The 21,172-nt window shown below is 30.6% G+C and overlaps 2 protein-coding genes across 4 annotated transcripts; one reads left to right on the top strand and one right to left on the bottom strand.

Moving 5' to 3' along the window:
* Window positions 1–1,104: 1,104 nt before the first annotated feature.
* Rab39 lies at window positions 1,105–6,626 on the bottom strand. The gene is made up of 3 exons (XM_964202.5): window positions 6,438–6,626; window positions 5,986–6,383; window positions 1,105–1,501 (listed from the first exon to the last, which is right to left on the bottom strand). The coding sequence occupies exons 1-3, from the start codon at window positions 6,543–6,545 to the stop codon at window positions 1,351–1,353; spliced, it is 657 nt and encodes a 218-aa protein (XP_969295.1). The 5' UTR covers window positions 6,546–6,626; the 3' UTR covers window positions 1,105–1,350.
* An 8,457-nt stretch (window positions 6,627–15,083) lies between these two features.
* On the top strand, window positions 15,084–20,725 carry LOC657841 (solute carrier family 35 member F2). Of its 3 annotated transcripts, XM_064356117.1 has the most exons (8): window positions 15,084–15,238; window positions 15,292–15,476; window positions 15,534–15,595; window positions 15,651–15,804; window positions 19,382–19,538; window positions 19,585–19,789; window positions 19,839–19,972; window positions 20,026–20,725. In XM_064356117.1, the coding sequence occupies exons 1-8, from the start codon at window positions 15,165–15,167 to the stop codon at window positions 20,207–20,209; spliced, it is 1,155 nt and encodes a 384-aa protein (XP_064212187.1). In that variant the 5' UTR covers window positions 15,084–15,164; the 3' UTR covers window positions 20,210–20,725. The 3 variants fall into 3 exon arrangements, with proteins under 3 accessions (XP_064212187.1, XP_008193354.1, XP_064212188.1); XM_008195132.3 differs by having other exon boundaries at window positions 15,292–15,595; XM_064356118.1 differs by lacking the exons at window positions 15,534–15,595; window positions 15,651–15,804.
* The last annotated feature ends 447 nt before the right edge of the window (window positions 20,726–21,172 follow it).

Genomic DNA, 21,172 nt, shown 5'->3' with positions numbered 1-21,172 from the left:
TGGTTGAGAAAAAAATAATAGCATTAATAATAGAGGATTGAGTACGCTATAATTTGATGCTTTGATATACTGCTCAATTTTTTTGAAAAACTAAAAACCTATGACAGATACAGTCACGTTCATAAAGAATGTTACCCCTATATACCGGTCCAGGTAGCAAGGGGGTGGCATTCTGTATGAACGTGACTATACTTCAATAGGACAAGCAGAAAGGAATTCATTAATTTTTTTTTTTTTTAAGAAGAAATTGCTTGAAGAAATATTTTATGGAATAAAAATAAAAATTCGTGCCACAGAAATTTGGAGCAGAGAATTTGATAATAATTTTTTTTTCTGACATTAGCATATTTGCATTATATTGAAAAAGAAATCGAAATCTCTAAAAACATTTATCTTTTAAATTATTTTTAATTACATTTCATTCCTTCATATTGTTCTTCAAACTTAAATGTACATTTAAAGAAATAGAGTTTTGAGTTGAAGTCGACAATAAATTTAAATGAAGAATTATTGATTCAATTGATTCATATTTTTGATTTTTTCTAAAAACGGTTTTTTGGAATTTGGCATGCAGTCGTTTTATTTAAATAATCATTTAACAGTGTAATATGTAAGGTTGTACAACATTGTTAAAAAGGGCCCCCTTGATATAAAGCACAATTTAGTTTTGCTTTGGTATTACTAGTATTTAAAAGCCAACAGACGAAAAAGATTGTTTATCAACGAGTGAAAAGGTTAAATTCAACAGTAACGAAGTCACGAATGGACTTATTTCACAAAGAAAAAAATTATTGTTAATCTGGTAGTCCTACAAATTCATTTGTAAATTTAATTGAATTAAATAAATTTTAAAACATTGTGGTTAAAGTGCTATTTTATCAACTCAAAATAATTGTTAAATCACTATTTTAAAATGTGCTATAGAAAAAAATACTCTCTACAACTTTGTTTCTTACACATTTTTTTACACAAAATGTATTTTTGAATTGTTCACCTTCTAATATTTTAGTCCTCTTTATTTTGAAATGACTCACTTCCAACCAAATATTGTCTGCTGTGTCTATGACTTAGACAAAACTAATGATTAAATAAAAACTAAATAAACCACTTTAAATAATAATTATTATTATACTGTGAAAAACTGTACAAGGATTCTTAATGGTAATTTGCAATAATTATCAGCACAGCTCCATTAAATTTGCCACTAGACTTTCTATAATGGTGATGAACAGTGATTTTAATTGTCTTGAATTCAGAATAATAATACTCTTGTATAAAAGTGAAATCTACAGTTTTAGGTCATTAAAATATACATAATCTATGTACATGTGTTTAATAATAATAAATATTTTAACAGCAAGATGACTTTGCAGGTTCGGCCTCAATTAAATTAAAATCTAAGCCATTGGGTCTCGCAAACCCTGTTTTAATCCCATCCCAGCCGTCTTCAACTTTATATTCACCTGTTTGTATTCGATTGTAGACCTCTTGTGTGACTGACCTAAAAGTACGGAGAATTATAGATTAGGAAACGAAAAGACATACAAAATCGTACACTAAACATATAGTACGACAGAGTAAAAATGAGGACGCTTCGAACGATGTTATACAAATCGTTATAAATTAATTTAAATTCAACCAAATCACTAATTAAGTACTTGAAACAAAACGCAAAAATGTTGAACTTTCCATTCTTAGATTGAAATTTTCAAGAGAAACATGAGAAAAAAATTATTTAATAATTAAAATTTGCGCTTCGTTAATTTGTCTAATTATTTTATTGTCGATTTAAATATAAACAACAGGTTGAAATCAAAAAACATATTTCCAATTTCGAAATAACCTCATTCTTGAGTTAATATTAACATTTTCTGGTAGAAATTAAGATAGAGTTAAACTAATTTATTTCAAAGTTATATGACTGTAAAATTAAATCACTATCAAAAATAATGGGCCCGAGAGTTTTGGAACAAATTGGTATAACATTTGTTGTAAATTACTATAAAAAAGTTTATGTTATATGTATTTTTTGTAATTACATATCTTTCAATTCGGGGGGTTTAAATTCATAATAATCATAACATAACATAACAATAAAAATGAAAAAAAATTAAACCACTGTTTTCACCATTTTCAGGTGTCCCCCTGAAAATAAAAATTGACCTGTCTCAGAATTTTTTAATTTTTTGTTTATTTTCTGAGATATGTAAAGTGGGGCTTTTTTAAAAATTAATCTGTATAGTAAATATGCAGCCTGTTCCGTCTAAACCCCACATTAGAAGTATTGAAAGTTCTAATAAAGATATAAATTTGAAAATTGGTACATAAATATAATCCGTTGAATTCTGCTTAATAAAAATATTTTCAAAATTTGTACCTGTCACTCAAAAAATCCCGTAACTTTCTTAGTTTTAGAAATTTCGAAATCATCTTTGAAGAGTTAAAAGAGAAAACCTATATCTATTTTACAGTGTGTTCAAAATTGGAAAAGAAGTTAATAAATCCAAAAATTTTAAGGTTAAGTTTGGACAACTTGGAGAATAATTTTTTTCTGCATCGATCTAATATTAGCATTCCTTATCTATAATAATTTTCAAGTTCTTTTTTTTGACATTGTAGAAAATTTCTTACTAACTACAGCTATTTTTGCATAGTTTGCCATAAAAACATTTCTGATTAACCAGACGACAAACTGTGTTCAAAATTGTGTTGTCCGTGCTGTGAAAACAAAATAGTAAATTCATTGAATGTTAATTTAAAAAACTTTAATTTCTTAAATTTTTCCTCTCGTTTCCATGCAACTCATGAGAAAAGGCGTATGGTTAATGAATTTCTTAATTCCAACAAAAAGTTACTGTAACTTGAAAAGTATTAAACATAAGTATAAGGAATGTTAATGCAGATCAATGCAAAATTAAATTCTCCACGATTTAATAAAATAAAAGGTATGACATTTCATTTGAAAAAAAATAAGTTATGGGTGCTTAAAATTCTACAAACTTAACTTTAAAAATTTGGGGTTTGTTATCTTTTTTTGGAAAAAAGACGAAAGAATCTAGGCTTCCACTTTCAAATGAGCTGAAAAATATTTTCAAATTTTTAAAAATTGCAAAGTTATTGATTTTTGAATTGGAAGGTGCAAACCAAAGCAACTTTCAAAAACGCGCGTCTTTTAAAGTGTCCATGGCAACATAAATAACCCAAGAAACGTGAAGATAAAATAATGGCAACTTTTTAAAGATTTTTTTATTATAATGACAATTAATTCCATGACAACAAAACGTGTACTGATCTCACATCACATTATTTCGAATGTTTGATTTCAAAGTGTACCAATAAAAAAATAACGTAAAATATTCGTGGATAATAAATGGTTTTTAAAACACTTGCTCTATTTCGAAATATCGCGCGTATTTTGAAGACCTCAATATCCACTTATACTTATAAAAACCCTGAAAATTTCGTAAACGGCGAAGTAGGTCCTTGCCTAGGGGTGTAGCTTTAAGGAGTGCCAAATTAGCAATAGTTTTGTTTTCCAAATTTTAATAAATTTGTGCAATCTTATAAACAATTATTTTGCAGAAGCGTTTGTTTTGGAAAACTCATTTTGTAAAGTTATATCTTGTTAACGTACGTGACTTTCTTTGTTTAGTTAATCAATTTCAGTTCTGATAATTCTTCAATAAGAGATTAAGGTTGAACTGTAGTCAGAATGTCTGAAGAGGAGCTGTTCAAGCAAGCGCGTGAACGCAAAATTTGATATTAGATTTTTAAGAAAAGTATTAAACAAAATGCTCTCTTTACAATTGTATATTGTTCCTAAATTCAGTCACTACCTCACAGGTCAGTTTGTATTTCATTTTAAGTATTTGTAACCGAGTTTAAACGGGTTAAAAAGTCGATTTAATTTGTTGTTCTATTGTTCTATTAAAAAAAAAGTTCAAATTGCTTGAAAAAAATATGGTTACTTTCTGAGGATCTTAGCAACAATATACATAAATTTGAAAAAAATGTTAGTGTCATTTAAAAACCCTCAATTTTTAGCCATTTTATTTTTTCATTAATAAATGGTACTATGTTTTTTGCTAATTTTTTGTATAGGTCTTTTATGACTTACTTGTAACACTATATTTTTTTCATGCCATTTTCTATAAAAACATTGAGATTATTACGCTGTTTACCCCGTTATAACTTGGTTACAAATTTTGAAATCGAGATAAGAACTAATCTGTGAAGTAATAAGTGAACCTAGGAATCAACCAATTGTAAAAAAACGGTTTTGTGTATTATTTTTCTTAAAAATTGAGTTTCAAATTAGTGCATTCGCACGCCCGCCTGGACGGTGAGCCCAGTAAGTTCAACCTTAAGTAATTTTTGCTGGTTAAGCTACCCGTATACTACAAGGATTAGTTCAATTTGCATTTTATTAGCAAAATGGCTCTCAGTCTTTTAAGTCGCGTCAGTGAGTCTTTAGTGTTTGTGTTAAATTTGAGTTTCCAATGAACTAGAAAAAATTGGCTTAAAAATGTCACGAGACCAAATAAAAAATCGTTAGCGCCGTTTTCCAAAAAAAAAAAAAATCGAAATAGCAGACAATTAGAGCGAGCTAGCAGTGCCAAGTTTTTACAAAATTTTGTTCAAGCCGAGTTTGATGATTACTAGATGAACCCAGTAAAATAATTCATATTAAAAAGACTAGAGAGGTGAGTTTTATTTTTGTTTCTGTACCAGCAACAAGTACATCTTGGGAAAAAAAAAACTTTCGAAATTAAAACTGATGATTAAAAATTAAAATAAGGTCGTCAATGGCACGAGGACGTCGGTCAAGTTTAAGTATTATAAACAAACGTAAAATTAAAATTGTGATGAAAAATAATAAATGAGTTTGCCAGGTGAAAGTAAGAAAGGTTTCTTTAAAAATTTCAATATTTGGATTAAATTTAGCGGATTTCTACATTATTATTGAATTGTTACATATAATCTTATTTTTTCTATTATTTATATCTTTATATTCAGCTATACAAGGTGTCTCAAAATTGACGCCCGTGCTTTTAAGGTTTGCTTCAGAAGACTAAAACAAATCGAAAGTTAAGAGTGGAAAATTGCCCGATTGTCCTTCGTTATCGAGTTATTGATAAGAAACTAAAATTTAAACATAAATTTTTATTAGAACCAAATTTACCAAATTTGTTGTCAAAAAACACGCTACAATGCGGTTTAGAAACTGCCCTAGCCTCTGTAGCGGCATTCCCATCATACACACCACTAACTTATAACCTAACTTTTAACAATCGACAAAATCTCAAATGTAATAATGTAGTAATATCGTATCATTTTAAACATACAAAACCGAAGGAAATTAATAATACTCCTAGACTACTAGACAGAGTGATCCAAAGAATTTTATCATCGCTTACGTCAACTAATGAATCTTCCACAAATAATTGGAAAGACTGCATAAAACTTATTATTTACATTTTTATCAATAACTCGAAAACTAAAGACAATTGGAATTTTTTTACTCTCAACATTCGATTTGTATTACCCTCCTGAGTCAAAGTCCTTACACACGCGCGTCAATTTTGAGACAGCCTGTATGCTCTTAGACTAAATCTCAAATAGGAAATTAAATGTGTACCTATTGTTTAAATAATTTTAAGTATGCCTTTAATAAATAAATTTCAGGTTTTCATAGTCTATAATTTTTGGTTTTTATATCTCTCTAAGAAATGTCTCTCAGAAATTATAATAGTAGCAACCTATTATTAAGAAAAAATGCTTAAGGGCGCCAAACTGAAAATTTGCCTATAGTCAATTAGTACCTAGTTTCGGCACTGAGTGTCACCATCTTAAAAATATTTTCATTGAGCAGAACCAAAGAGATGATGGTTGTATAGAAATTTTCAGATGCCTATCATTGTTTGAACTTTCAATGCTTATAATTTGGGGTTTAAACGGAATAGCCTGTATACAGTTAATTCCTACCTGAAAGCCTCTTCGACGTTCATTCCATTTTTCGCCGACGTTTCGACATTAAAAATCCCATTTTGATCAGCGAAAGCTTTGGCTTCTTCTTTCGAAACTTCCCGTTGTCCTCCATTATTAACCAGATCTAACTTACAACCTACTAGAGCAAAGACAGGCCTATGGGGCTCAATATGTCGTCTAGCTTCCGACATCCACACAGGTATATGTTCAAAACTAGCCCTATTACAAATATCGTACACTAACAAAGCACCAACTGAATTCCTATAGTATGATTTGGTGATTGAGCGAAATCTCTCTTGGCCAGCTGTGTCCCAAAGTTGCAATTTTATCCGAGTTCCGTCTTTAACTTCGATAAGACGTGCGAAAAAGTCCACTCCAACAGTGGGGTCTGACAGCTACATTTAATAATAGGTAACCTTTGATTTAAACACAATTTGAATATTACTGACCTCAGCAAATTTGCCATCAGTGAAGTACTTGAGTAATGAACTCTTCCCCACTGTACTGTCGCCTATTAGAATTAGGCGAAATTGATAATCGAAAATTGGCTCTACCATTTTAAAACATTCCACTCTATTTACTTTTATTTATTGACACTTTTCAACAACATATGACATTGACAGCGACAGCTCGTGTCGATATTGTAGATTACTGCAGTACCATGGAAATTACAGTCGACCAGAAAATTTTTCCAGTTAAATAAAATTTAAAAAACATGAATAAACAGGATAAAGTACTTGAGTGGCACTTGTAGAACATCTCATAATAATTCTAATGTAAGTCGGTTACAAACAAAAAAAAAATAACTGCATTTTATTTCTGACTTTATTTTTTTCAAATTATACAGGCTGTACTTTAACAGGTAACAAAGCTCGACAAATATATCTCATGTGAGTTCATAGTAGAAATTTGCAACAGTGCACTTGAATTTTTTGGAGTGAAATGGAACACAAATTAAAAGTTTCTAGTGGGTTTTCTTAGCTCAAAACGTGTCGCTGGGAGTTATTTTTATACAGACTTATTTTCTTTTACAGTTATTTTCAATTTGTGCTTTAATTTTTCAGTTTGAAAAATTCAAATGTGGTGTTGTAATTCTAATATGAACTGAAATGGGATATAAAACATATTTTCTATATGTAATTGTTTAATAAAAGATTCACAAATTTACTTATAATTTGGAAAAGATAACGTATTAAAACATGTACTCGCCTATGGGTACAGACACGTACAGAAATAAGAGTTCCGAGCTATTTTCATCGTGATAGAAACGCATAATTTAAACAATTTTAAATAACAATGAAAATTATTGCTATAAACCCAAACTAATTATTAAATACTGACCGGCTCGTCTGCACGAAAAAAAGGAGGAAAGCAGTGAAAATAATAATTAAGAATTTTGCAAAATGTTATACAGGCTGATTCTTTTAGGGCCTATACCAGAATGTTTTTAACTTCTAATATACAGGCTGATCCAGAAATACTGAGTCTGTTCGCAACACTGGACTTAAATTTTAAAGGATACCATTGGAGTACTCTTCTACTTAACAACAATTTACTTTCGGTTCACTCTTATAAAAACCATTGTGGTGGAATTGACTAACTTGTTACCATGACAACCCATATAAAAGTTAATGCCAAAAGTATCCAATTTCCACCACACTGGTTTTTATGAAAGTGAACCGAATGTAACAATCTTGTGGGGTTTTACGTCAAATAGTAGTCAAAAAAAATCGAATTCAACTGCAATGTTGCAAATTACAAACAAAAATACAGACTGATCCAGAAATACTGAGTCTGTTGGCAACACATTTAAAAGTATTTGTGCTCGTAATTTACAAGAGTGCAACCGAATTCGATTTTTCTTGACAATTATTTGACATACAACCCCACAAGAATGTTAAATTGTTGTTAACTGGAAGCGTACTCCATTGGTATCTTTAAAAATTTAAGTCCAGTGTTGCCAACAGACTCAGTATTTATTTCTGGATCAGTCTGTACTTTCAAATTTGTTGCCAACAGACTCAGTATTTCTGGATCAGTCTGTAGCTAGAGCATTAAGATTTTGTATACAATCTAAATCGACCATTCTGATTTCAATTAAATTATTTTCAAAATGGCCGAATTTCTAGAAGTACGAAAAATTTGACGGCAACTTTGAATTTTTAAATAGTAACCACCTATTTTTAATTGAATTCGCCTCTTGAAACTGAGTAAAATGTACCCTACCTGTCATAGTTTTTGACGTATGTTAGTTTTTTATACAAATTTTCAGTTGCAGGGGTTCATTTAAAATATTACAGATCGTCTTTTCAAATCTTTAGGATTGTCACCTGTCAAATTGCAAGGCAGTGACGATCAAAAGAACATCAATTTTTATGCATACTTTTATTAACATCTTCTATGTCTGTCTCTTATAGTTTTTGAAATAATTGCAAAAAACTAAATTTTGGCTCATTATTTTCATTTTTAATTAAATAAACTTTTAAAAAATACAATGAAATTGTGCAATTATTAAAAATGTCCTATTTTTACTCAAAAAGTTCAAAATTCGATGGCAGACTGACTGAGTTACTTTACATAATTCACAAAGTTATAATAAACCATAATTTAATAATATTATTGTTTAGCTGCTGATTCGATAATAAACCAGCTGGAAACTAAATATTGAAGTTTGCCAATTGTTGACCATTTTACAAGATCTACTTCATTAATTATTATGAAAACTACAAAATAAAATCCGTTTTTTGTGAAATCCGTTTTTTATGATTTTTTTCAAAAACTGCAAGAGATAGGGTCGTTCCATTAAAAAAAAACGAGTAATAGGTTTTTTGAAAACCATTTACAAAAATAATACTAGCCATGAATTTTGACTATTGACAATTTCGAAAATGTAGAAAACTCTTCAAACCTTCGGTTATCGAATGCAAAAAAAAATTGTTTTTGGTATTCAGTTAGCATCTGTAGCGAATTCTGTGCAGTAGTAGTTGAACTAAATATAGCTGAAACTTTGACATAAAAAATTCTTTATTTCATTTTGGTTTGTAGCATTTTAGACAAGCGTGATTTTAATAGTGCAACTTTATAAGGATTTCTGATTTTGGCAATGTAACGTTTTGTTGTATACTTTTTAATAAATGAACCATTATAGTCAATTTCATTTTTACTTATTCACAATTTTCGTCCCACAAGTTTTTAGAGACACACGGGTTCAGGCCGTTGTTGTTCTATTGTGCGTGCCTTCAGCTTGCAATTTTATAATGTGTCCGGTTTTGTGGAAACACAATTTCAATGCTACCACGCTCCCCGGGACAAACACTCATTAGCAAACTTTTTTTTTTCGTTTTTCAAAATATTTAAATTTTGCTTTATTTTTTAACCCGTTTCCCGCATGGCATTTTTTTCATTTTTGAACAAAACAAAGCTCAGTAAAAAATGAAATGGGGACAAACTCTTTTTGGAGCATTTCTGATTATTTTTTTCAAAATACTTAATTATGCAAATTTTATTTTTAACCCTCTTTCCACGTAACACTTTTGTTAATTTTTGTACAAAACTATATACTCTTCAAAAGGGTACTGTCAAAATATGCAGAGGGTAAACATTTCTAGGCGCATTTTTTATTTGTATTTTTTTTAAATATCATGCAAACTTAATTTTTTTATTAACCCCTGTACCATGTAGTAATTTTGTCAACTTTCGTACAAAACCCTTTGATAGAATTTTTAACGTTAAAAAATGAAGTAGATAAGACAAACTCTTTTTAGAGCAATTCTTTTTTTTTAACCAATATCTCAAAAAAATATTTTTTTGAAAATTCAGTTCTTTTTGTCACTTATCATAAAAACCCATAGTTCCAAAAAATTATCGTTTGCAGCTATGGTGTATTAAATGTCCCTAGTCATTGTTGCAAAGTAAAAAACACCGCAGTGCGGGAAAGTCTGTTTCCCACACGGTGGAGATAACAGGGAAATAGCTATCTAAAAGCTATGAGTAAAAAAAAATTTCCAAAAATATCCACATTTTTAAAGTAGTTGATGATGTACTAATTAGTTTTTCCTTAGGGACATAGTTTAGGCACAAAACGCTTGGTTCCATACTTTCGCCTAACGCTGTATGTCAAAAGTCCCCAAATGTCTTTTTTAATAGTTACAGTTACAAATAAAAATGTTACGTAGAAAGTCTGCGTGACCATATCCCTATTTTCAATCATTTAGGCCTTAAAATCGTCTAAAGACGCTCAAGGAACGAATTTGTTTTATTGTTTTCAAGCATTGGAAAGTTAATTTATAGCTAAACCGATGAAGATAGAAATATGATGTTCAGACTTTTTTATATAACATTTAATTCTCTACAACTTTGTATCATACATTTTTTTTGTATTTTCAACCATATTCGCAGCGTTCGCAAAAGTATAAGATGGAATGCAAATTGATAAATTTAAGCGATAGTTCCTTGCGCACCGTAGGATATTTATGAAAACGCTGAGATGTAAAGATACAAAAAAAGTGTAAGGGACAAACTCGTATAAAATTAAATTTCCTATAAAAAAATCTGCGAGACCATATTTTTATCTTGTGAAGTTCAGGTATAAATTAATTTTCTCGGTAAAGTAAAATGAATCCATCGCTTTAGCGTCTTTGAGGCCTAAACTGTTGACGTTAGGGATATGGTCTCGCGGACTTTCTTAAAAAAAATTTAATCCTCTTCAAATTTCATCCTAACATTTTCCTTGTATCTTTAACCATATTCGCAGCGACTTGAAAAATACGGGACAAAGCGCAAATTTTAAATATTTTTTCCTTAGTTTTTCTCAGTCTGTTAAGAATGCAAATCTCAACATCTTTGCTTTTTTTCCCAAGTAATTAGTGGATTGGTTGGATTTAAATTAATTTAAAACAATTTGGCGCCGAGACGGTCTAACGCTCAAAGCGCCCCCATTTTTACTCTAGTGAACTATTTTCTTGGGTTCAGAAAATCCTGCGATTTTGAAACTCGTTTCATCTCCTAAATTATAGTCCTCCGTAGTTGGAATATTAACAAATAAATAAACAAAATAGATCAACTAAAACTATAAAGGGGTTGAAAAAATGACGTTTACACATTCAGTATAATTAATTTAAATGGTGGTATTCTCTATCTCTGTTACACTCTTACTTTTATAGAATGTTAGCAACAGTGCTCTGTTATGACACCGCCTAACAGAGCTGTCTAATTTGGGATTCTCTACAACTCTCTGTTAAAATAAGAGTAACAGAGTTCCCATTTGTTCGAAAATGTAATTTTAGAGATAATGGAAGTCGATTTTGACGTATGGCTTACTACATGATCTAAATATTGTATGTGAAAATCTCAACAAATTTTCTTAAAATTATCATTTTGATCTTGGTACCGTAAAAAGTTTCACTAGAGTGTTAAAAAAGTGAATACAGAAGGCGAGTGCAGATCAGGGCAAAGAATATCCTTGTTTATTGAAAAAAAAAATCATATTTTTTGTTTTGAGACAATTTCTGTGGGATATCGTGTCGGATTAGGTAATCAAATTGAAATCAAATAATTTTATTCTGTACTGTACAAAACTTATACGCAAAATAAAAGGGAGAAACAGAATTTTCAAGAAACGAAATAACTATTGACAGACAAAAAATGTTATTTTAAATAAATAACACAAATCTATAAATCTATGTTTTATTTTCACGGAATACTGTTTTCAAAATGACGAGTACACAGTGTTAATTTATTTATTTATAAAAATTTTGGTTCCTGACGAATTTTAAGTTATGTTCATTGCCCCTTAGGGTTGCCAATGATTACCTTTGCAACATTATGGGAGGTATGATTAAAAAAAGTAATTGCTTTTACTTCAAGTAAGTACTCTACGTCGTAGTTTTTATTGTGAAGCATTTACTTCACAGTATAATTGAAGTAAGTAGTCAAAGTAAATACTTCAGACTTTGCTTTATGTACTTTGGGTATATAAAGGACAATATTATGGAAACTTACAATTAGCTGTAGTATTTGCTTCATCATGAAGTATTTACTAAAGTTTTTGCGAAGTTGCTCAAGAAGTAACTTTGATTTCGTCAAAAAAATGTTTAAAATAGCTATTTTTTCCAATTATAATATAAATCATAGACAAATACGTAGAATATTATGACTAAAATAAAGCAGAATTCTTCTAACATTAATGCAGAGAACGTTAAATAAATGAGGACCATTATAATCAATAGAAAATCAAATAGGATCAGAAAATGTAATAAAAATAAAAATACAGGTGTCTCAAAATAGGGCATATGCGGAAAAGTTTCTAAATCGCATTGTAGCGTATTTTGTGACAACAAATGTGGTAAATTCGCTTATAATAAAATTTAATGTTTAAATTTTCAATTTTAGTTTCGCATCAATAACTCGATAATGAAGGGCAATCGGTCAATTTTCCACTCTTAACTTTCGATTTGTTTTAGTCTTCTGAAGCAAACCCTAAAAACACGGGCGTGTGTTTGTAAAAAATCTCGTTTATCCTGGGTTTCAAGAAAGTGTTGAAGATTTTTTTCTAAACCAGTGCGTGAATCTGCAAAAAGGATTGCGCATACCCAGAGACCAAGAGCAATAAGGATTACAGATTTATTAAAATTAGTTAAATAAAAGCAAAAAGCTCAAATCAAGATTCATTCACTTTGGTAATTAACACGTTTGAACACTTTTACTGCCTAATTCTGTCTGCCCTGGGGGCTGTTTCTGTCCCTCGTCCTCTAGAATACCGTCCGTCTATCTCTTTGATACTTCATGACCTCCCTGCGGCTTTTTGGTCTAGACACTTCCCACAAACCTAAGTACTATATCACTAGAGCGAACAAATCCTCACAAGGCACCATACACCATTTCTAACACTATTTTCACTTTACGAAAAATAAAAGTCAATCAGTTGACATTAGGAAAGCCGTAGCATTTACTACGCACCAAAGTTTTTACTTTATATAAAAGTTTATACTACAGTAAATACTTCGGAATAAATGCTTCTACTTCAAGTAAAAGCAAATGCTTTTTTTAATCATACCATTCTATGGATAGTTATACCAGTTGATTTTTTTCTAAGATCAATCTTATCCCCTTTCTTCGTTTTCTATTACCTCAAAAACCAAAGGTCGAATTGTTTGCATGATTCTAAGCTTCTAGTGTTATCCACTTATCACATTTTTATGGTGGTATTCTCTAACTATCTCTCATACTCTTACGTATATACAGACTGATCCAGAAATACTGAGTCTGTTGGCAACACTGGACCTAAATTTTTAAGGATACCAATGGAGTACGCTTCCAGTTAACAATTTAACATTCTTGTGGGGTTGCCCGTCAAATAATTGTTAAGAAAAATCGAATTCGGTTGCAATGTTGCAAATGAGGAGCACAAATACTTTCAAATGTGTTGCCAACAGACTCAGTATTTCTGGATCAGTCTGTAGATAGAATGTTAGTATAGTGGCGGTCAGCTCGATTTGCGTGTGCGTCATCAATTTCATTTTTTCATTACCAACACAAAGCTATAAAAAAATATCAAAAACAATGCAAATTTAAACAGCTAAGGGCTATCTAAGGGTGGTATCCTTGAACATTAATTTACATGTGCACTTCGACAACACCGTCAAGTGTCACGAATTTGTCAAACTGACATTGACAGTAAATTATAGACGTCGTCGCATGGTTGTCGAAAGTGTTATCGGTGTTAATCGCAAGTATTTTCTGTTCGTTTATTGTGTTTTGTGATTTGCGTTTCGCTAGGTTTTTGATTCTGCGTTTATTAGTTCTTGTTTTGTGAATCTGTATTTTTTGTAACAACTCATAATTTAAACACTTCGTAACCTCAAAAAGTATTTGATAGTTTGTCACCGCTATGCCCCTGCTATGTAAACTTAGTGACAGAAATGTCAGATGACGCACACGCAAACGGAGCTGAGCGCTACCATAACAGTGCTCTGTTATGATATGACACTACCTAACAGAGATGTCATAGAATCAGAGATGTCTAATTTGCGATTCTCTAACTGTCTCTGTTAAAATAAGGGTAACAGAGTTCCCATTTGTTCGAAAATTTAATTTTAGAAATAATGGAAGTCGATTTTGATGTATGGCTTACTACTTGATTCAAACATTTTATTCGAAAATGTTTATTCGAAAATGACAAGAGTTTTCATAAAATTATCATTTCGAATTTGGTATTGCAAAAAGTTTCCTTAAAATGTTAAAAAAAACGTGAATGCAAAAAACGAGTGAGGATCAAGGCAAAGAATATCCTTGTTTATTGAAAAAAAATCACATTTTTTGTTTTGGGATAATTTCTAAGGGATCTCGTGTCGGATTAGGTAATCAAATTAAAATAGAATAATTTTATTCTATGCTGTACAAAACGCAAAATAAATAAAAGGGAGAAACAGAATTTTGAAGAAACGAAATAACTATTGAAAGACAAAAAATTTAATTTGAAATAAATAACACAAATTAAAAAATCTATGTTTTATTTTCACGGAATAATGTTTCCAAAATAAAGAGTACAGTGTTAAATTTTTTTGTTTTACAAATTTTGGTTCCTGACGAATTTTAAATTGTATTCATTACCACTTAGGATTGCCATAGATTACCTTTGCGACCTTATGGATAATTATATCAGTTGATTTTTTTCTAAGACCAATCATATCCCCTTTCTTCGTTTCCTATACTTTATAATCCAAAGGTCGAATTGTTTGCGTGATTCTAAGCTTCTAGTTTTTTCACTTATCACATTTTTTAATGCAATTTCTTCTTAATTTGGTGAAAATCGTAAAAATTCACGATCTGTCACTGTTAGTTTATGGAGAGATTTTTGCCACTGTTATTTAACAGAGAATGTTACTAACAGAAGGTAACAGAGTTTATGAATACGAATTTCAATAACAGCTGTAATTTTTACAGTAATAGAGCAATAACATAGTAACAGAAGTTAGAGAATAGGACCATTAGTTAAACTTCAATTGTGACGCATGTGGATCCAATATGTTTTGTGCAGTAATTTTCTGGTTGACTGTAATTTCCACCCCTTGTAATGTTCATCTTTTGAGCGCTTGCGCGCACAATTTAAAAAATCAAATATGGGGTTGTTTGGGGTGCCCCGCCCTTTTCCCATCAAAACAAATAACTCCCAATGAATGGATGGCAAAATGGGTGACGTTGTCGGTTTTTGCGACAAAATCGGTAACAATCTATCAGAATTAGGAAAATGGTAACGTCCCAAAATTAATTATTCGACAGGGTTGTACATAGTTTTTCTTGTAGGTGTGTTTGGCAAAATATAATTCTGGGCCAGTTCTTATCACTGCTTCTGTGTGCGATAAACACACTGGCCCACTACATAAATTCAGGGTCTTCCTCTGTGCTACCAACAGGCCAATCTTTCCCTCACTATATGTTTCTGTGCGCAATTTACACCAGTTGGCTTGCGTTTCGTAGAGGAGAGAAAGGTCTCATTTCTATAATCAAGGCTAGAGGTTGGCGGTATCTTTTGCTTTGTTTGATAGATGTGCAAGCAAACACGTTAATGAGTACTGCTCACCAGTTCACTACTCTGACAAGTATACAGGTTGGGGGCTTGCTTTATTTTAGATAAGTTTTGGTTAATTGAGAATCGCTTTCAGCTGCTCGGTTGTGTCGCCATCCCTGTAGCGTTGGCCTTAAGCTGTCTGGTGCTTGGTGTGCGTTACCGCATGGTGCATATTATTGCTGTTTCTGTGTGTCTTATGGGTGTGGGGTGCCTTGTGTGGGCTAACATCGAAGACACTAAGATTGACGGTATTCACACTTTTGCTTCAACTAAACATTTGTTTCGTTGCGTCCACAGCTTCTGTTGCTCAGTTATTAGTAAAGGACCTATTTCGGGAAAATACAGGGTGTCTCAACTAAAATTTGCACCCCCTGAAATCTCCTTTCTCCTCCAAGTTTGAAAAAAAATGCTGAAACAGGTCAATTTTAGCTTAAAGGGGGACCAAATTTTACCTTAGTTTCAAAATTTTTCGGCATCCCTTTGGTGCCCAGGAACACTCCTTCAAACAATTTAAATGGCAAGATAGATAGGTCATGCACACATGTATTTTTTTAATTTTGAACGATTTATTGTCTAGAATCACAAAATTGATTTATGATTATTGATATTCTGAAAATTGTTAATCTTGAACCCTCATGTTCAAATTTTGAACGTTTTTTGCCATGAACGAATTTAGAAATAATATTTGTACTAATGTTGTTACTTTGAAGTAACAAAACCCCTTTAAAAAATGTAAATAGCAAATACTATGTTCTTTTTTCAATTTTAAACGATTTCTTTTAGAGAACATTGTCTAGATTGCCGTGAGAGGAAATAAAAGTGGTTAGGCGAAAAATCTAAGCAAGAGCATTTTAGAGTGACAATTTTGAAAATTTTAATGAGACTTAAAGTTTAAAATTCTCAACAACAAATCGTTCAAAATAAAAAAAGTATATGGTTAAATAAACGCAGCTTCAAAATGCTGTCACTAGACCCTTCTTGCCATTTAAATTATTTAAAGGGCTCAAGAGGGATGCATAAATAACTTTAAAACTAAGATAAAATTTGCCCCCCCTTTAAACTAAACTTGACCTGTTTCAGTATTTTTTCCAAACTTGTACGAGGTTGGAGATTTCAGGGGGTGCAAATTTTAGTTGGGACACCTGTATTTGTGATTTTACAGTGTCCCAAAAAAGTATGACGTTATAATAATTTTTTAACGGCTATTAGGATGTCTTTCTAACTTTTCCAAATGTGTTAGGATTATGGTTAGAGTTGTGATAACAAAAAATGTTCGATTTTAATGCCGCATCGAGTGATATAAAAATAAACTGGCGTTGTTATTTGAAATAAGCAAAATAAATGGCTCTAAACTTTAAAAAGTTTGATAATAAATTGTAAACACCCTGTACTAATTCAGATCAATCAAACTTAATTAATAAGCCTTTTAAACCTTGTTCAAGAGGTACGTACTAACAATGTCATCGAGTAAGCACCGTTTCTATTTTTTATTAATTTTTAAAACTAATAGGGCAAAACCGATTTTTTTAAATTTTTTCTTTTTTTACACAGTAATCTCTGAACCGATGTAAAAGAAAACTCTAGAGACATGTAAAAAGCTAGAAAGGCATCCTAATGAGCACTAAAAAATAATAGCATGCCATAAAAAAATATAATTATGACGTTATACTTTTATTGAAACACTTTGTATAATCAAAAATATTTTCCCGAAATACGTCCTATAAATAAAGTCTACAAAATATCAAAAGTCCAACTTTACTAATAGGTGAGCTTCAGAAGACGAAAGCTAAGTTGGACCACCCGGTATTTGAAAATAATTAAAACTTTTATCCTTTTGCACTGTACTCCATATTTTTCAAAATACAGCATACACAAGTTCCATTTCACATTTTAATTCTGCTGTACTATACTTTTTGGGTACGATTTTGTATCTCGTTTCGTCTCCTAATCTATAGTTGTCTGTAGCCAGGACTAAACTAATTCGGCATTAAAAATAAGTTGCCATTTAGAATAGATTGACAAATAATGTCAAGTTAATTGCGAATTAAAATTTGTTTGCAATTTTAAAAAAACATTAGTATGTATTCAAGTTAAATTAAATGGCTAGCAACCGCTAAAAAAAAACGCAAGTCCTTATGTCCTTTATGCTTTTCGTAATATCAGTTTCCACTATTTAATCCACAAATGGCTAAAAGGGTATTTAGCAATATTGTCGAATATTTAAATTGAGTAGAATTTTCTAATTTATTAATTACTTTGCAAACATTTTATTCAACTTCCACAGACATAATTTTTCACAATCACCCCAGTGCACTTATCCTTGTAAAATTTAAGCAATTGATACCAAAAGGGCAAAAACAAAAGGGAATTTAGGAAAATCATTTAGTTTTAGTTTAAAAAAATATATATTTTGACTTGCCGTCCTCTTTTTCATATCAGTTACTTGTGATTTAAATTGTCTTTAAAATTTTTGAAAATTTTTCGCGAAACAAAAAAAACATTTGTAGTTACAAAATCTGATATTTTTTTAATTACGACCGTTAATATTTTATATAAAATTTACCTATTTTCAGTGCATTTTCTTTAGACATTTTCACATTTGGTAGAGCACTATTTGATAAATAAATAGCCAAATAGGTTTAAAAATATTGTCTAATCTCAAACAGTTAGAAGTTTTTTTTGTGAAAATTCATTATTATTACAAAATTAAAAAAATTTCTACAATTTCTAAAATTATTTCGGTTAGTTAACTAATTCTTCAAATGACACCTCTGTCGGAAAGATTTCTTGTGCTTTACAAAATAAATAATAATAATAGAGAATATCGATATTTATGGTGACTTTTATCAATACGCCCTATACCTGTCTTTTACAGTTTTTGAAAAAAATAACAAAAAAACGATTTTACTTCATGTTAATCATGTTCATAGTTAATCAAGTAAACCTTGCGAAATGGTTAACAATTGTTAAACTTAAATATTTTATTTAGTTTTTAGCTGATTCGTAATAAATAAGCAGCAAAACAATAATATTTAATTATGGTTATGCTAACTGAGTGAATGTAAAGTAACTCTGTCAATTTGCCATCGAACTTCGAACTTCTTGAATGAAAATGGTAGTCAAATGGAACATTTCTTTTAATTAATAGCACAATTTTATCGTATTTTTTCAAAGTTTGCTTGATTAAAAATGAAAATATTGAGTTAAAATTAAGTTTTTTGGGATGCATAAAAATTGATGTTCTTTTGATTGAAAAAACAAGGTCATTCCACTTGAAAAAAACTGTTTTATGATAATTTTTTAATCATTTTAAAAAACTATAGTAGCCTTGCAATTTGACAGGTGACAATCTTGAAGATATTAGAAGATCCTTTGAACGTTTGGCTTTCAAATGCAAAAAAAATTATTCACTTATTTTAAAGGGTTCACGAGCTGTGATATTTTAAATAAACCCCTCCATATGAAAATTTGTATAAAAAAAGTATATCAGAGAAGTACTAACAACTAGGGTACATTTTATTCGGTTTCAAGAGGTGAATTCAAAAATACAATAAAAATAGGTGGTTACAATTTAAAATTTCAGAGTTCCGGCGTAGTTCCGAAAGCTCAGCTACTTTGAAAATAATTTAGTTGAACTCAGAATAGTCGATTTGGATTATATACAAAATTTGAAAGCTCTAGCTATATAAGAAGTTAAAAAGTTTCTAATATAGGCTTTAAAAGAATCAGCCTGTATACTAAATGGATGCAACGAAATAAGCACAAGTTTCCAGTCCATTATTTAAAACTCGATATAGAAAAACGCCCTAAAACTGTGCCTTTTAGGTAAAAATCAGCTAGTGGGAGACATGCTTTGTCTGTGTGGAGCTGTGCTATTCGCAATAGTAACAGTGCTCCAAGAATTGTCTGTGAAAAATACAGATATTGTTGAATATTTGGGTCTGTTGGGATTGTTCGGAAGTATACTTAGTGGCGTTCAAATGTTAGTTGTTCACTAAATAATTACAAATTTAATAAAAATGTTCTAGGGTGATTTTAGAAAAACAAACACTGATAACATCAACATGGAAAAGTTCGAGTGCATTATTGTCTTCGTTCTCCGCATGTCAGTTCATGTTTTGTACTTTTTCATCGGTGTTTTTAATAAATATGGGAACAACAGCCTTACATTTATCCCTACTATCGGGAAATTTTTATACACTAATCGTAGGAATTTTACTTTTCAATTATAAGGTGAGTTTAAATTCTTCCAGTTTTTTGTTAATTTACTATCTTTTTGTAGTTTCATGCCTTATATTTTCTATCGTATACTTTATCTATGACTGGTGTCTACATCTATGCAATTAAGCAAACACCAGTCGCTTCACGAAGTATGTCGTCAAATCACACAACACAACTCAATAATACAAATAATCGGTAAATGATAATTATTATTGATTACTTTATGTTAACATTGTTTATTTTTTTAGATCTGAGTGTCAGTTGAGGGAACACATGATTTCTGACAGTCCAGAACGTACAACTGAAATTCTTTCAGCTTTTGGCACATTAAATAGCAACGATACTTTTCCCCTAAGTCACAGTACAAACACGACTTTTACGTCTTTTTATGGCAGTCACGATGTTCTCAATACCCAAACGACCAGCGCATAAAACACAACTGGCCTTAACTGCACTCCCATGAAATGTGTGGCCATCAACTAGTTTTTTTGTACAATATGTAAGCTAAACTGTAGGATCCGATCCAAAATTAACGAAAAATTTATTAAATATTTTTTAAAATAACAGAAATAACTTGAACTTTTTGTAAGGATTTACTTGATTAAAATGATAGATGAACATCAACTCTTAAGAGATTTGAAAAATTGAAACTGATCGGACCCTAAAATTTAGCCCCATTTTTTTAGCGACACGACATAATCAAGAACAAAAATTTACCTACTGTACTGTATTAAGAGTGTTGTGTATGAAAATCTTTTTGTGTAGCATTTTACGCAACGTTGGAATTAAAATATTTCGAAGTGTTCTCACTACTGGTCGTTATGCGAATTTAAACGACAAACTTTTGTATATTTATATACCCATTTTCAATGTGTATTAGTCGATTGTAACCGGTTGGTGTAGATACAGCGAGACTTTTAATAAAAGTTTTTATTTACTTGTTCATAATTAATATTACTTTTTGTTTCCCTCGCAATTTCGGTTGCATTTAGTTTTATTAAAGCTCGAAGAGAAGCTGTTAAATTATAATGGAAATAACTATTTTAACAATTTATTGTCAAGTGCATTAGTTGAAAGATCATTTTCAGTATTAAAACGTGTTAAAAGGTAGTGTTTCTCTTTTAAGCGGACTCTCCAATAAACGGACGGGAATAATGCAATTCGGATCTTTACAGAAACAAAATCTCTCCTTTAAGCGGACAGCATGCCTTACGCCCGTATGTTATTATTATGACGAACCGACAGATACTAATAACAAGATGTAGCAAACTTTAAAGAAAAATTGTTGTTTTTTTTTTAATAATTGATAAGTATTGTTATTGTAGGAAACGGTATCATGCTACTCTTTCTTTAATAAATTCTTGTTAGTTTGCGTCTAAGTATACTTTATTATTT

This window comes from Tribolium castaneum, chromosome 4 (assembly GCF_031307605.1).
Source record: "Tribolium castaneum strain GA2 chromosome 4, icTriCast1.1, whole genome shotgun sequence".
Taxonomy (NCBI): domain Eukaryota; kingdom Metazoa; phylum Arthropoda; class Insecta; order Coleoptera; family Tenebrionidae; genus Tribolium; species Tribolium castaneum.
This window is presented reverse-complemented; position numbering and strand designations above follow the sequence as displayed.